This window comes from Primulina huaijiensis, unplaced genomic scaffold (genome assembly GCF_012295235.1).
Source record: "Primulina huaijiensis isolate GDHJ02 unplaced genomic scaffold, ASM1229523v2 scaffold7585_ERROPOS129901, whole genome shotgun sequence".
Lineage (NCBI taxonomy): Eukaryota > Viridiplantae > Streptophyta > Magnoliopsida > Lamiales > Gesneriaceae > Primulina > Primulina huaijiensis.
The window spans coordinates 45618-60194 of NW_027361167.1; the positions used below are offsets into that span (position 1 = coordinate 45618).

Genomic DNA, 14577 nt, shown 5'->3' on the forward strand with positions numbered 1-14577 from the left:
TTGTAATTACTCAATTTTATTTTTACAGATTTTTTTTGTTGGGTCCCATAAATAATTAAATAATTATTTATATTTTATAATGGAAGACAGAATATAGTGCAATATTCGTTCGCGAATTTTTTGAGTTTCGCACCACACGATGGCTCTTTTGAAATAACCCTAAGATTTCAGGGGTAAAAAAGGAAGATCTAGTTTCCCGCCAATATCCGACCCTATTCCAAATTTCTTTGTATTTGCGCAGCCATTTTTTCATTTTTCACACGTATTTATATTTCCACAGAACTTGACGAATGTTTCCTCACATTTTAGGAAAATTTTAATTTTCGGATTTGTAGTGATTATTTGATTACGATTTCTGAAGCGTTTATTTCCATATTTTCGGAGTAATTGTTTCTGTATTGAAATGTTTCATTTTGGGGCTTGAAGGATTCAAGGGGTTAGGGTTTAAAGTGAGATGGCTGAGAAAGAAGTGAAGACCGAACCTGTTGCAGATTCTCCGACCTCGGTTCTCGAAGACGAGGTGCGTAAATAATTTATGTGTATGTTTTTTTGATTGTATTTGTGGTCTTCTTTTGTTTATCGAGGAAGAATGTAGTATGGAAGTTTTCAAAATGCTTGATTTTTTTTTTGGGTTTCGAAGGCAAATGGAAGAAAGTCTGATATTGGTTGTTGGAGTTGTGGCGGTGGCAGTATGGTCGCTAAATGTGGATGCTTTTTCAAGTTGGAGATTTGTTGTCTTAGAGCGCATCACATTTCTTGTTTCTGGTGAAAATTTTGAAATTTTTTTTTGCAAGTGTTTATTTGTTGGTGAGTTGGATCATTGCTCTTCGGCTTCGGACACCCTTTGAGTTGGGGATATTACATGCCTTTGTTTTCTTTTTGGTCCTATGACTTAGTTGTCAATGTTCAGTTGGTGCTTATTAGTTTTTTTCTTGATATTATTCTGAGCTGAAGGACTGCACGGAGAAGATTGGTGTTGTATTGAAGGATGAAACTGACGCAAATACAACTGATTCTTCTCCATTTTCAAAAATCATCGAAGAGGAGGAAGATAAGCTTCTGGAAGCTAGGCTGAAGAAAGTAAAAGAGGCAGATGGAAACGAGGTTAAAGAGGAGCCTCCCTTGAATGATATCCAGTTCACTAAACTTGATGAGCTTCTGACACAAACCCAACTTTACTCTGAGTTTCTACTGGAAAATATGGAGGATATCACCAAGGTTTCTTTGTTGATGAATTTAAAAATATGAATTGCAATGATATTTTGCTGTTTTAATTGGTTTTTGGATATTTTAGAATGAGATGGAGGATGATGAAAAAGCTGCTCAAAGCAAGAGAGGCCGTGGTTCAAAAAGAAAGGCAGCTGCAAGTTATAATACTGTAATTTTTTTTCTTCTTGTTCTACCAGGAATCAGTGTTTATTCAACTAAAATACTAAATATTCAATATTTCCTGTTGGATTTTGCAGCTAGTCAGTAGTTAGGTGATTGAGCCATTTGAATTCTGATTGAAATTTCAGTGTGGATCTTGTATTTTTTAATAATGGTATCTGCATTTAATGGGTATAATACATATTCTTTTGAGGACAATATGTTACCAGATTTTGTTCGGTGCTCTTGTGTGTCTACATGGACAGATGTATGCCATTTTTTTATTGCTGTTTTGTGTTTGTTTTAGCCAACATATTTTCCATTTATCTGTAGAGGAAGGCCACGAGAGCTGTCGCAGCCATGCTTACTAGATCTAAAGATGGTGTTTGTGAAAATACTCTTACAGAAGAAGAGAGGGCCGAGAAAGAGCAACATGAATTGGTACCCTCTTTAACTGGTGGAAAGCTGAAAACTTATCAAATTAAAGGCTTGAAGTGGATGATTTCGTTGTGGCAAAATGGACTAAATGGGATACTCGCTGATCAAATGGGGCTTGGGAAAACAATTCAAACTATTTCCTTCCTTGCACATCTAAAAGCAAACGGATTGCATGGACCTTATTTGATTGTAGCTCCTCTCTCCACCCTCACAAATTGGATGAGTGAAATAAATAGGTATTTAATTTACTTTTGTAATTTGTCATAGCTGTAGCTAATGCCCTTTCTACGCATATTGAGTATACTAAGCAGCTGCAGTTTTCCAGGTTTGTGCCCTCGATGGATGCAATCATTTATCATGGGGACAAGAAGGCAAGGGATGAAATTAGAAGAAATCACATGCCTAGAACACTCGGTCCCAAGTTTCCTGTTGTCATTACTTCTTATGAAATTGCACTGTTTGATGCCCGAAAACATTTAAGGCATTACATCTGGAAATATTTGGTTGTTGATGAGGTACTTGTGACAATTCAAAATTTCCTTTCTGAACTTTGTGCAGGTGCCAGATATTTAAGTGTTGCTTATCCTCCAATTTTTGTTTGTTGAAGGGACACAGATTGAAGAATTCTAAATGTTTGTTGCTGAAGGAGCTGAAATACCTAAATGTAGAAAATAAGCTTCTTTTGACTGGCACACCTCTGCAAAATAACTTGGCGGAGCTTTGGTCTCTACTGAATTTTATTCTTCCTGATATTTTTTCTTCCCACGAAGAGTTTGAATCCTGGTATTAATCTTTTAATCGTTATATTCTTTACAAGTGCAAGTATTCCTTGAGAACTGTGAAATAAACAGTTGCAATGGTAATTGCTTTCTTAATTTCTTTTCTTTTGATAAGTGTTCCGTCACTCAATGTATACCTATGATTGGTTCATCTGAACATTTAATATCTGTTGCATTTAATCTCTGTTGTGCCGTTGGTAGTTGTTATTTATGTGACATGGGATTCTTCTATCAATTTTCAGCAGTGGAAAGGTTAATTTCATGGAGAAATAGCTTGAATAGGATTGTTTTGTGGAAGAACTAGCACGATACACGCCATAAGTGATCATGAAGTTGCAAAGCTATGATCTTATGATTTTATTGCATATTATAGTATGGAGGCTGAGTTCTGCCAGACTACAATTATTAAATACCCTGAAACTAAAAATCTAAAATACAAATTACTTAGGTTTGGAATTTGCATCCAAGTCATTGTTTTACTGGAGTAACTGTCTTTGATACCCAAAACACAATTACTTCAGCTTGCAAAATTTTATGATGTTTGTCAGTGTTATGCTGAGGTATTCCAGTAAGTTATGTATGGATGAAAACTGCTTTTGTTGCCTGATTCTTTTGCTTTGATGTGAATTCTTTCAGGTTTGATTTATCAGGAAAGTCTAGTGATGAAGCCATCAAGGAAGAATTGGAAGAAAAACGAAGGGCACATGTATGTTAATGGAAACCTACTGAGCTTCAAAGAAGAATATTAATGTTCTTAGCATCATATTTGAGACTTCCTAACACTGCAGGTGGTGGCCAAACTTCATACAATATTGCGTCCTTTTCTCCTGCGCAGATTGAAAGCAGATGTGGAGCAGATGCTCCCACGGAAAAAGGAAATTATCTTGTACGCCACGATGACCCAGTATCAGAAGAACTTCCAGAATCATCTAATTGATAAGACGCTTGAAGGTCACCTGAGAGAGAAATCAGAATATCGTAATAACCTCTTCATTTTCCTATTAATAAGTGCTACACCAAAATTTTCCCTAATACCGATCTTAACTGTTAATCTCTGTACATTTTTATCTCCACATGACTGATTTGTATAATAACTTTCTTAATATTGTTTATTTATTTCTTGTTCAAGCCTCGGATCTGTCTAAAATAAACTGAAATATGAATTTGCCTAGGTGCAGTGAGGTGGTTGTACCATATTACTTTTGTATTTAACCTGCACTGGCATGTTTGTTCTGATACATCTTTGGTTACAAAATTAAATCCCATTCTCATGCTATTTATAGGCTAATAATTAATATTCTGGAAGGATGAATAGGCCATTCTAATTAAATTGACTTATCAGGATGATCTATGCTGATGAAAAATTTTGTGAACATGCAGCATATGGTATGAAAGGGAAGCTAAATAATCTGGTGGTTCAACTTAGAAAGAACTGCTACCACCCTGACCTTTTGGAGTCCGCATTTGATGGTTCATGTATGTTATTTATCTCGTAAAACTTTAGTGATCTAATTAGTTTGAAATCCATTTCTAATCTTTTAGTTTATGTGCTTTTTGTTAGATTTTTATCCACCTGTGGAACAGCTAGTTGAGCAGTGTGGCAAATTTCGTTTATTGGACAGATTGCTGACTAAGCTGTTTGCTCGCAAGCACAAAGTAATTGAACCACTTTTTTAATGTGGATGTAAGTTTTTGTGATAACTGGCTTTTCATTATTTTCAATCCGGGATAACAGGTTCTAATATTTTCGCAATGGACCAAAATGTTGGATTTAATGGACTACTACTTTGCTGAAAAAGGATTTCAAGTCTGTAGGATTGATGGTAATGTTAAATTGGAACAGCGGAGAAGACAGGTAATACTATTTCTTACTGATGCTAAATGGGTGCCAATTTGGCCTTATCTTCATTGTTATGGGTTCATGCATGTCTTTTCTAGTGATCAAGGACATTTGGAATTGCAATCGCACCTTTTTTTGTTGACACCGCATGTGTTTTTGTTTCTGTTTTTTGAAATTAGATTTTTTCTTCCCCGACTTTTGTGCTGAGTGGAATTTGCAGTGTGAAAACAGCGAAATCCCATCTAGAAGTATCGCAAGTCATTCATAATATTTGAAGCTTGATTATATATAACGTGATCATGGACTCATGATATTCTATGTTTTTGCTTGTTGCTTATTCTCTTCACATTTTGAAATTGATATAAACTAAGATTACTTGCTGATCTGGCATACAGATTCAAGATTTTAATGACGTTGACAGCGAGTATAGAATTTTCCTGCTTAGCACTCGGGCTGGGGGACTAGGCATTAATCTTACTTCTGCTGATACTTGCATTTTATATGACAGCGACTGGGTACCCATCTTCAACTCTTATTTCATATCTATCCCCACCACAGACGTACACACACACTTATTTTCAAGCATGCCACATGTTCTTTGTTTTCCTTTTTTTTTTCTTTATGTTTGTCTGTTTCTCCACATCATCTACTCTTTTTATGTATAAAGTGCTGTCCTCAGAAAATTAATTTACAAGCCCTTGCATTACAGAACCCTCAAATGGATTTACAGGCAATGGACCGATGTCACAGAATTGGTCAAACAAAACCTGTCCATGTTTACAGGCTGGCTACTGCTCAATCTGTGGAGGTGCCTCATAATTCACAATGTCGTTCATTTTTTTTTGCTCGTATATTTTGATAGAAGAAACTAAATTTTATACCATCAGGGTCGGATGTTAAGGCGAGCTTTTAGCAAGTTGAGGCTTGAACATGTGGTGATTGGGAAGGGACAGTTCAAGCAAGAACGATCGAAGGCTGATGCAACTGATTCCATGACGGTTGGTGCTACGTGCAATCTTTTGCTATTGCATATGTTTTTATACTTTGTCCTCGGTTGAAGTCGTCATTTTTGTATGACGTTCACAACCAAGCTATCAAGAGAAGACCATTCTCACATTCTGTTGCATGTTTCAGGAAGAGGAACTGGTAGCTCTTCTTCGTGATGAAGAAGATGAAGCGGAAAGAGAGATTCAGACGGACATTAGTGACGAAGACTTGGATAGAGTTTTGGACCGTAGTGATTTACTAATTTCTGATTCTTCAGAGGAAACTGATAATTTCAAGTCAAAACCAAGTGTCACTCCACTTAAAGGACCTGGCTGGGAGGTGGTCATTCCAACCGCAACTGGAGGAGTGCTCTCCAGTCTCAGCAGCTGAACACTGGTTGTTTATGGGTATATCACCTCTGTTTTTTGGAAAATGTATAATGTGTTAAGTGTATGTGTTTGATCAACTTTCCTCCCATTTTTGTCGAACATGTCGAGTGGAATGTCTACTAGGAATCGATAGACAAAATTCTATCTGCCCAGAGTTGAGTAGATGGGGTAAACGGCTATTAGCATGTCAATTGCAGCCACGTTCCATAATTTTTGGGTCTGTTTTGAAAACGTTCTCTCTTCTGTAGTATTCGAAAATGATTAAAAGCCCGCTTGAGAAAAAAATAGGTATAAATTGTCTTCATTTCAAATTCACATTTTTAACTAAAAAATGTTGTATTTGTATTATAATCACTGCTTCAAATTTTTACCCTGGGCTAGTGGCAACACATAATTTCAGATTATATTTTATAATTATTTAATTATATCTTATACGATTTCTTTTTTAATGTTCGTAATATTGAAATTTAAAAATGCTATAAATTGTAATTTTTATGCGCATAATAATTAATACTGTCTCCTAATTTTCAATTAACTAGCACCAAAACATGTGATTAATGAATATAAGTACAGTATGAATATTGATCTTAAATTCATAAATGAATGTAGGTACATAATTTTTTCACAAATTATTCAATAACGAATATTATTTCACATTTTATTTATCATTTTACATAACTATGATTTATTTTTTTCAATATTTTTTGTATTATTTTCATATTTTTATTTTATTTTTCCTGTTATTTTTTTTGATTAAATTCATCAATCATATCTAATTTTTATGTTTCTTTTTCGTCGTCGGATTTGATTTTGATTAATATCTTTGATGTTCGCTTGTTTTTTTTTCTAACGGTCTTCTTATTTTGTTTATTTGAGTCGTTCACGCTTTGGGTCTAACTTCATTTATTTATTTTTTTTTGAAGTCTCTTTCGGTTTCTTCACATATTATTATATATATATTATATCTATTTTGTATTAGGAACATAATTAAGTGTATGAATTAATTGTTAATGAGAAAGAATATATGCTTGAATTTTGAAATGTAATGAATAGAAAAAACTGGAAAAAAATAGAATAATAAAATAGATGTGATGTATATATTAATTTTAAAATTATTGATATAATTACTTGATATAAAAATTAGGAGAAAATAAATGAAAATTGAGAGCAGCTAATATATTAGAAAAAAACTCTCTCGAGGTGAGGGATGTTAATAGATATTTTAATAGAGAGGCAAAAAAAATTTAAAATAATTCATCATCGGAAAAGTTTAAAATATAACCGTAATTTCTTTCTATAAAAAATTTTTAATGAGACACTTCCTAATATTTAAGTACAAATATTAAAATTTCAAAAGTTACTAAATATATTTTTTTAAAAAAATTTAGCGTCATAAAAATATAAAAAAAATATACATATATTCATATAATTCAAAAACTAATTTAGAATATATACACACACTAACTTATCTCTCAAAGAGGTCCCAACAAGGCTTCATCCACTATGTCAAGGTATAAATAACAGAAAAATACTTTCCCACCATATCAAAACAGATTAAGATTATTAGATCTCGCAAGTCACCACATTAGGGTTATAGCAGAGCAAAGTTTGGAATTCATGTTCCAAACATTTGGTTCAAAATTATTTGATTCGAGTCTATTTCTTTTCAGACATAAGTTCCTACGATTAATTAAATCATTAAATGCATAAATATGTCTGCCGCCAATTTATATAAAAACAAATGATTTTAACAAATGAAAGAGACCAGAAGCACTTACCTATGTAGATAATGCAAATTTGAAGACATCGAATGTAATCAGTGTGTAAAAATCCAAAATTTTCTTCATCTAAACCGCCTTGCCGAAAATCGCTTGTATTTGCTGGTGTCTTGTACCTAAAAATGGTGCAAAACTTAAATATTTTTTTTGGTATGCAGTGAATGTTGGTGAAGCTTTTTTAAGCTTCAAAAATTGACTTTGTTGGGGGTATTTGTTTGGGTGAAATTCCACCCAGAATTTAACCTTCATTTACTCCCCGTGATTTGGATGTTACAGGAAGGCATAAATACCTTAGACAACGGCTGATAATTACTGCCATTATTCTCCAATTAGGTGTCATTACAGGCCCTTCAACTTCCTTAAAGTGGTGACCTTTGTGTGCTTCATATTTGGGCTCCAATTAAGTATCATCGTATGTTACCCTTTACTTAAAACATTGCTGGATATCGTTCGGCAGTATGTTCCTTAGCTTGCAATTCTTATTCCATATATCTTAAGAATTTCACGGCAGTCAATTGCAAGAAAAGCCATGTGAATTTCATGGGATCAACAATTCCGAGACAATTGGGAGATATTTACCCATATTAACAAGGAGTTCTTGATTAGTTGATGAAATCTCAAAGTTGCAAATTCAGTAAGGCGAACATGCGAGCTTTACGCAAGAAAATGCCCTCAAGATTGACTTATTTGAAATCATACTCTTCAGTCTGAACAGTCAGATGTATCCTGTGAAATTCTACATTTGTATGAAGTTAAGACAACACTCCAAGGTCTAGTTATTCATTAACAAAGTCCAGATTCATTTTTCCTCCTAGTTTACAATTACAAGATTGAGCCAACATCTGTGTTCTTCGTAGTTGCATTATCTTATTCTTCTTATACTTGTACGATGTTACTGAATTTATAGTTTATACTCCGTGGTCCAACCATGTCCTCAACGGTTAAATGATAAGAGGTTTGCTCCAATGCAATGGTTATATTTTGGTTTAATAGGGAGGCGAAGTTTTAAACTTAACACGGAATTGTGAAGTGTAATAAATGCAACTTCAATTTAAAACTACGTAGAATAGAAAAGGTAGATCTATCTAGTTGACTTCGACTAGTTTGGAACAAATGCATGTATAAAATGATGGACATATCAATGGAGATGGGGTTTATTATTTGAATACAACTCAGGTAAAAAAAAAAGAAGCAAATTTAAAGGAATATATGTTTTTCTTTTTAATAATATTGTGCAGATTAAATTATATAGTTTTGATTTTTTAGATTATTGAGATCTTTGATAAATTCTAAATATGATATATTATTTAAAAGAGTTTATTTCTCAATAAAACTCTTGTTTCTATATCTTGTAGGATTCTATTCAAGTAATAAACTTTAGAGCTAAGGAAGCTTATAAATAATCAAAGATAATTAATGTTGGGATTAAGATATGAATATGGACGCCAATGGAGAGCAAGCATGAGAGTTGCTAATTTACTTCGAAGAGATCAAGCCAAGGCATATTGTTGTGTTGTCGTGGAGTGTTGAAGATATATAGACATAACACATAATCACAGTGCTGATTAATGTGATATTCATCAAACAGAATTTCAGCTTCACAAATGCATTCGTAATTTGGTTATTTGGTTTGACAATTGTTTTTGGATGCGCTTTGTGCTCTCACTTCTTTAAGTGATGTTCATCAAACTGACAAGTTTTTCTAGTAAATCTTTTGTCATGAGACAATACACAAGCGTGTATGCTTGTGTATGATTAATTTTGTCTTATTTTATTCATCAAAGTTTAATTATATGAGAAATTGTATTATTCCGTTGCATGTTGTGTTAAGGTGTAATAACACTGCACACAATACCTACATCTTATTCACACAATCTTTACATATAGTAATTTTATATCAAACAATTCTTTCACGAATAACTCTTTTGTCATATTTTTCTGATTGAGATATAAAGTAGTGTTATGATGTCTGATATGATAATTAAATTTGTGCTACGAGTCAATCTTTGTCTTTTTCTTTTTTTGAGTCTCAAGTCTAGAGCTGTATTGTGATATATGAGGTTGTGTGAAACCACTTTTTTGTTTTCTAAGTTGCATATTTAGATTCTAGTATGATAAGTGTGTTCAAGAATTTTGCCAAATAGGGTTATTTAATTTCTTACATGAGGTATAAAACCTCAAAATAGCTCACTGCTGATGCACGAAAAACTGAGTGAAAACTTGTATTTTCATCAACTGTTATATAGAAGATTCGATATATATTTTTTTTGAATGTGATCGCTCTTTTAGCATTTGTGTTAAAAGCCAAAATCAGTGGCCTGTTAAAACTCCACTGAGTTTAAACTATGTGAATGCCATCATTGAGACAACATAGATGGAGGCTAAATCATTGGATTAAAGTTAAACCACAATTAATGGTTGTCTTTGTTTTTGTCTCAAATCGACACCCCTGAGATGTGACATCCACAGCGACACAGCTGAAAGCAGAAGGCAAGTCCCATCCCCAGCTCAAAATGCTCCATGTTCTCTATAATATCTTTTCGAGTCCCTCAAAAGCAAATTTCTTTTGCTCATGGTACTTTATTGAAAGGGATAATGCTATACAAAATAAATGACTAGTCCATCAAAATATCCAAGTGCTACGAAAACCATCGAAAGGGGAAACGTTTAATAGAAAATATCATTTCATTTAGTCCATAGAATTGATTGTTTTTGTTGCTGGTGGATGATGTTTTGTATGCAAGAAATAGCTCCATATCCATTTTCAACTATCCAACCTGTCAAGAGGAAGTGGGCTTCTGTCCTTTCGACAAAATGAGTTTCCAAGGCATAAAATCCATGTTCAACTACATGAACTACATGACTTTTGAAAAACGAAGAAGAAAATCGATCCTCTTCGATTAGGCTGCAGGTTTGTATCAGCCTGCATGTCATCTCAAGGATCCGGAGAACAACTGAACAGTTGCTACACGACGACCTGACCGCGATCACACTCGAGTCCCGCTAATGACGAGCAACTATAAAAATTAAAAACACACCATGTGGAACATAGAATATGCCACATTTGAATACCAAACCAAATGGGTACTTGTAAAATCCAACAGATGGACTTGTCTCATCTACGAGCTTTTTAGGTAAACTTTTCGTCAGATATCATGACTTGAGAGTCTTTCCCACCTACAAATTTATGGAATTGAGAAAAAGGAAAAAAAATGTCAACATATACTCTAAAATAGATCACACTATTAATTCGGCTCTGTGTTTGTAAAAGTAATATATGTACAAGTATGTTAAAAAAAATGTATTTTTGATAAATAATAATTATAAATATTTGATTATATTTTGGAAAACTAAAAATAATTCTCGGGTTTGTGTTTTGTTTTCTTGTTTTAATTTTTCCATTGTGCTCTTCTAACTTGGCATCTTGTGTATTAACCTTTCATAGAGGGGTTGCCTGCTGTTTTTATGATCAGATATATCTTATGTAAATCTTGCTAAATCTAAATACACATAAATGACTTCGACATAATATAGTATGTCTCTTGTTAGACTGCCTTATTGTTTTATTTTCATGACACGAGTCGATCAGATCCATATTTAAAATGAAAAAAATAATATTTTTAACATAAAATATAATACTATTTGTAAATCAAGTAGAGTTGGAGATCCGTTTTATAACATTGATATGTGAGACAGTATTACGTTAGTTTTTATGTGTAATTGATTAATTATTCGGTCAATAATAATCAAGACAAATCCCATGTCATTTTCCTATCGATATAAGAGTTTGCTAAAGATATTTTATAGTTTCACATCAATCAAATGAATGAAGTGATCAAATTTGCATTGACAATTATGATGATAACTTTGTCTTTGTCATTAATTTTTGTTATCGAGCTTCAAGTTCAATATCCCAAAACTAAATTACTATTTTGCAATCTCTTAAGCTTTGTTTGGATGACAAGAAACCGAAGACGACCAGACAAATCAAAATTCCAACCGAAACAAAAAAAATCCGACAAAAATCGTCACAGAATACTACATTCAATAAAATTTGACATTTTCAGTCGAGAAACCATAAAATATTTGTATTATTTTTATATTTGTTAAGTTAAGCGTGCATGAGTATATATAATACTGAGATGATAGATATTTTGGAAGTTCTTGTACGTCAAATTGCTAATATTACATCGTTTGATCTGGTTGATTAGATGACCGTAAAAGAGTAACGCTAGATCTTAACGGGTAATACTGTTTCTAAGATATATGAGACAACACAAACAAATAGATACGCACCTCCCCGAATTCATGGGCCTAATAATTCGATTAATTAGCACTCAACTAGGTGAACTCTGCGTTGACACGAGTAATAGGAAATAAAGTTGCGTCTTGCCTATGTATAGTTTTTGGCTTAGTGGTAAAATTTTTATCCTAACCATTGATTTCAGAGCGAAATTATGACTTCAAGTTTTCCAATAAGCACATTTCTATACTTCTTTGGGAAGAATGTTGGGTTAAACGTGCATTAGTAAGAGTAGTACCGTGACGAGTAACCTCGTAGAAAGTTTGTCAAGTTGTTGACGTTGCGTTTCTTGATTTGGTTTGATATGTGAGCATAAAAGAGTGATGTATGAGTGATAGTAATATTGCTAAATAATATTTCATTCAACATTCTATTGCGATAATCTATATTTATTTTTAAATGATATATTATATAGTGAAACAAACAAATGCCTATAAATGTCAGGTTATTGGCTTGAAAGCTTGTCAATTACTTTCGTCTTCCTCTCGAATCCGTCAAGAAAGCCGAAGCTTAAAAAACAATCTATTTTAATCGAAAATCGAAGAGAAACCATGTTTGGTTTGGAGCTGAGATTGGAATTGTCTCTGTTTCTTGTATGCGTCGCCTTGATTATCTTCAATTTCCGTAGACGAAGACGAAAATCTTTCAATCTTCCGCGAGGTAGCATGGGTTGGCCTTTTCTTGGTGAAACAATAGCCTATTTGAAGCCGTATTCGGCCACCACAGTTGGGAAATTCATGGAGGAACATATTTCAAGGTGATTCTTTGTTAATTTATCTGTTGGTAAACAAAACTCACAACTTAAGCAGCAAAAAAGTTTGAATTTTTCAGATACGGTAAAATCTACAAATCCCACCTATTCGGCGAGCCCACAATCGTGTCAGCCGATACTGGATTGAACAGATTCATTCTGCAGAACGAAGGCAAACTGTTCGAATGTAATTACCCGAGAAGTATCGGCGGGATTCTCGGGAAATGGTCGATGCTGGGTTTGGTAGGAGAAATGCATAGGGATATGAGAATCATCTCTCTAAATTTCCTGAGCAATGCGAGGCTGAAAACCCATCTGTTACGCGAAGTCGAGAAGCACACTCTGTTGGTTCTCGACTCTTGGATACATCACTCTGTAATCTGCGCCCAAGATCAAGCCAAGAAGGTAGAATAAATCGACTATCAAGAAATAGGTCGAGCCCCATAACCGCTAGCCTTTTCTGTTTCTTTTGCAGTTCACATTCAATCTAATGGCAGAACATATAATGAGTTTGGAGCCTGGAAAAACAGAGACCGAACAGCTCAAGAAAGAGTACATCACATTCATGAAAGGAGTGGTTTCTGCTCCCCTGAATTTCCCCGGAACTGCTTACAGGCAAGCATTACAGGTACCAAAAAATATATATATATATATTTCAAAATCATATAACTCAGGTCTCGCTTAAAGTTCACGTTTTCTTGGATACGCAAACACAGTCTCGATCGACGATTCTTAACTTCATCGAAGAGAAAATGGAGGAGAGGATGGAGAAAAAGAGCGAGGAAGAGAATGATTTGCTGGGATGGGTGCTGAGGAATTCAAATCTTTCGAAAGAACAGATTCTTGATCTCGTGCTGAGCTTGCTGTTCGCGGGACACGAAACTTCGTCGGTTGCTATATCTTTGGCGATTTATTTCCTGCAGGCTTGTCCCACTGCGATTCAGCAATTGAGAGTAAAGCTGCATCGTCATTATTTTAATTATGTTTTCTCTTTTAAATAAAACATAATTATTACCGATTTTTTTATTAAATTTTTTTGGGAGGTTAGATTATATGTAACCCAAGAAATCGCTCGTTTTATTTATAAAATATTTTATTCGTTATCTTTTCATTTGAGAAAAGATGAGATTAAACGCATAATCGCTTGCATAATATGACTTAAATTCATAGCTTAGGAAGGTTAAATAGCTAAATTTTTCGGGCAATACCTTATCATCGCTAAAGATCTATCGATCTGCTGCATAAAAAAATAACAAAATATCTCATTAGCAAAAAATTTTTTATTATAAAGAATATATTGATTAAATATAAATTTTTATCATAATATTGACGGCATAATATAATCAAGTCTTCGTTTTGAATTGTTTTATTAGGAAGAACACTCGGAAATCGCACGAGAGAAATGGAAGACAGGGGAGACTGAACTTAATTGGGATGATTACAAGAAAATGGAGTTCACACAATGCGTAAGTGACGGAAATCATACACTCGAATCTCGCATATGATTATCGAATAAATTTTTATTTTGATTTAGGATCTTTGTAGTTGAATTACTAACCTTATTCCGGAGATATTAATACATTTCAATGTCACGACGCCGATCCCGAACAGAAGGGAATCAATTTTTCACAATCCAAATGCTTAATAATTGTGATATGATTTTTTTGTGTGCTTTTGAAGATGAATGTCTCGGCTCTTGTATTTTCTTCCAAGAACAATTCCTTTTTTTTTCTTTTTTTGTTTTTGTGTAGTGGAAGTTAAAAGAAAAATTATCCAAAATAAATAACAACTCTCTCTTATAATTCAAAATCAAACTTTTGAATTATTTGGGTCGGGTCAGGTTAGCCCTCATGGACGACCCGTTAACTCATTAGTTATTTCTTAATTAAAGTAAATTTTACTAAATTAACTTTCGTCATCAATAGAAACTAAACTGGGAATATA

General features: G+C 33.6%; 2 protein-coding genes across 3 annotated transcripts in view; both read left to right on the forward strand.

Annotated features, from left to right (window-relative positions):
- Positions 1-256: 256 nt before the first annotated feature.
- Positions 257-6089, forward strand: LOC140970560 (ATP-dependent DNA helicase DDM1-like). Of its 2 annotated transcripts, XM_073432356.1 has the most exons (16): positions 323-368; positions 429-520; positions 955-1218; positions 1295-1378; positions 1702-2042; positions 2132-2321; positions 2414-2589; positions 3222-3291; positions 3374-3563; positions 3966-4061; positions 4147-4241; positions 4321-4440; positions 4821-4940; positions 5135-5233; positions 5313-5423; positions 5560-6089. In XM_073432356.1, the coding sequence occupies exons 2-16, from the start codon at positions 455-457 to the stop codon at positions 5800-5802; spliced, it is 2265 nt and encodes a 754-aa protein (XP_073288457.1). In that variant the 5' UTR covers positions 323-368; positions 429-454; the 3' UTR covers positions 5803-6089. The 2 variants fall into 2 exon arrangements, with proteins under 2 accessions (XP_073288456.1, XP_073288457.1); XM_073432355.1 differs by having other exon boundaries at positions 257-520.
- Positions 6090-12314: 6225 nt separating this feature from the next.
- LOC140970544 (cholesterol 22-monohydroxylase CYP90B51-like) overlaps positions 12315-14577 on the forward strand; it is a 4932-nt gene continuing 2669 nt past the window's right edge. The window contains exons 1-5 of the mRNA XM_073432329.1: positions 12315-12639; positions 12714-13038; positions 13109-13261; positions 13350-13586; positions 14007-14099. Of these exons, the coding sequence (XP_073288430.1) occupies positions 12320-12639; positions 12714-13038; positions 13109-13261; positions 13350-13586; positions 14007-14099 (1128 nt within the window). The 5' untranslated portion in view covers positions 12315-12319. The remainder of the gene's footprint in view (positions 12640-12713; positions 13039-13108; positions 13262-13349; positions 13587-14006; positions 14100-14577) is intronic.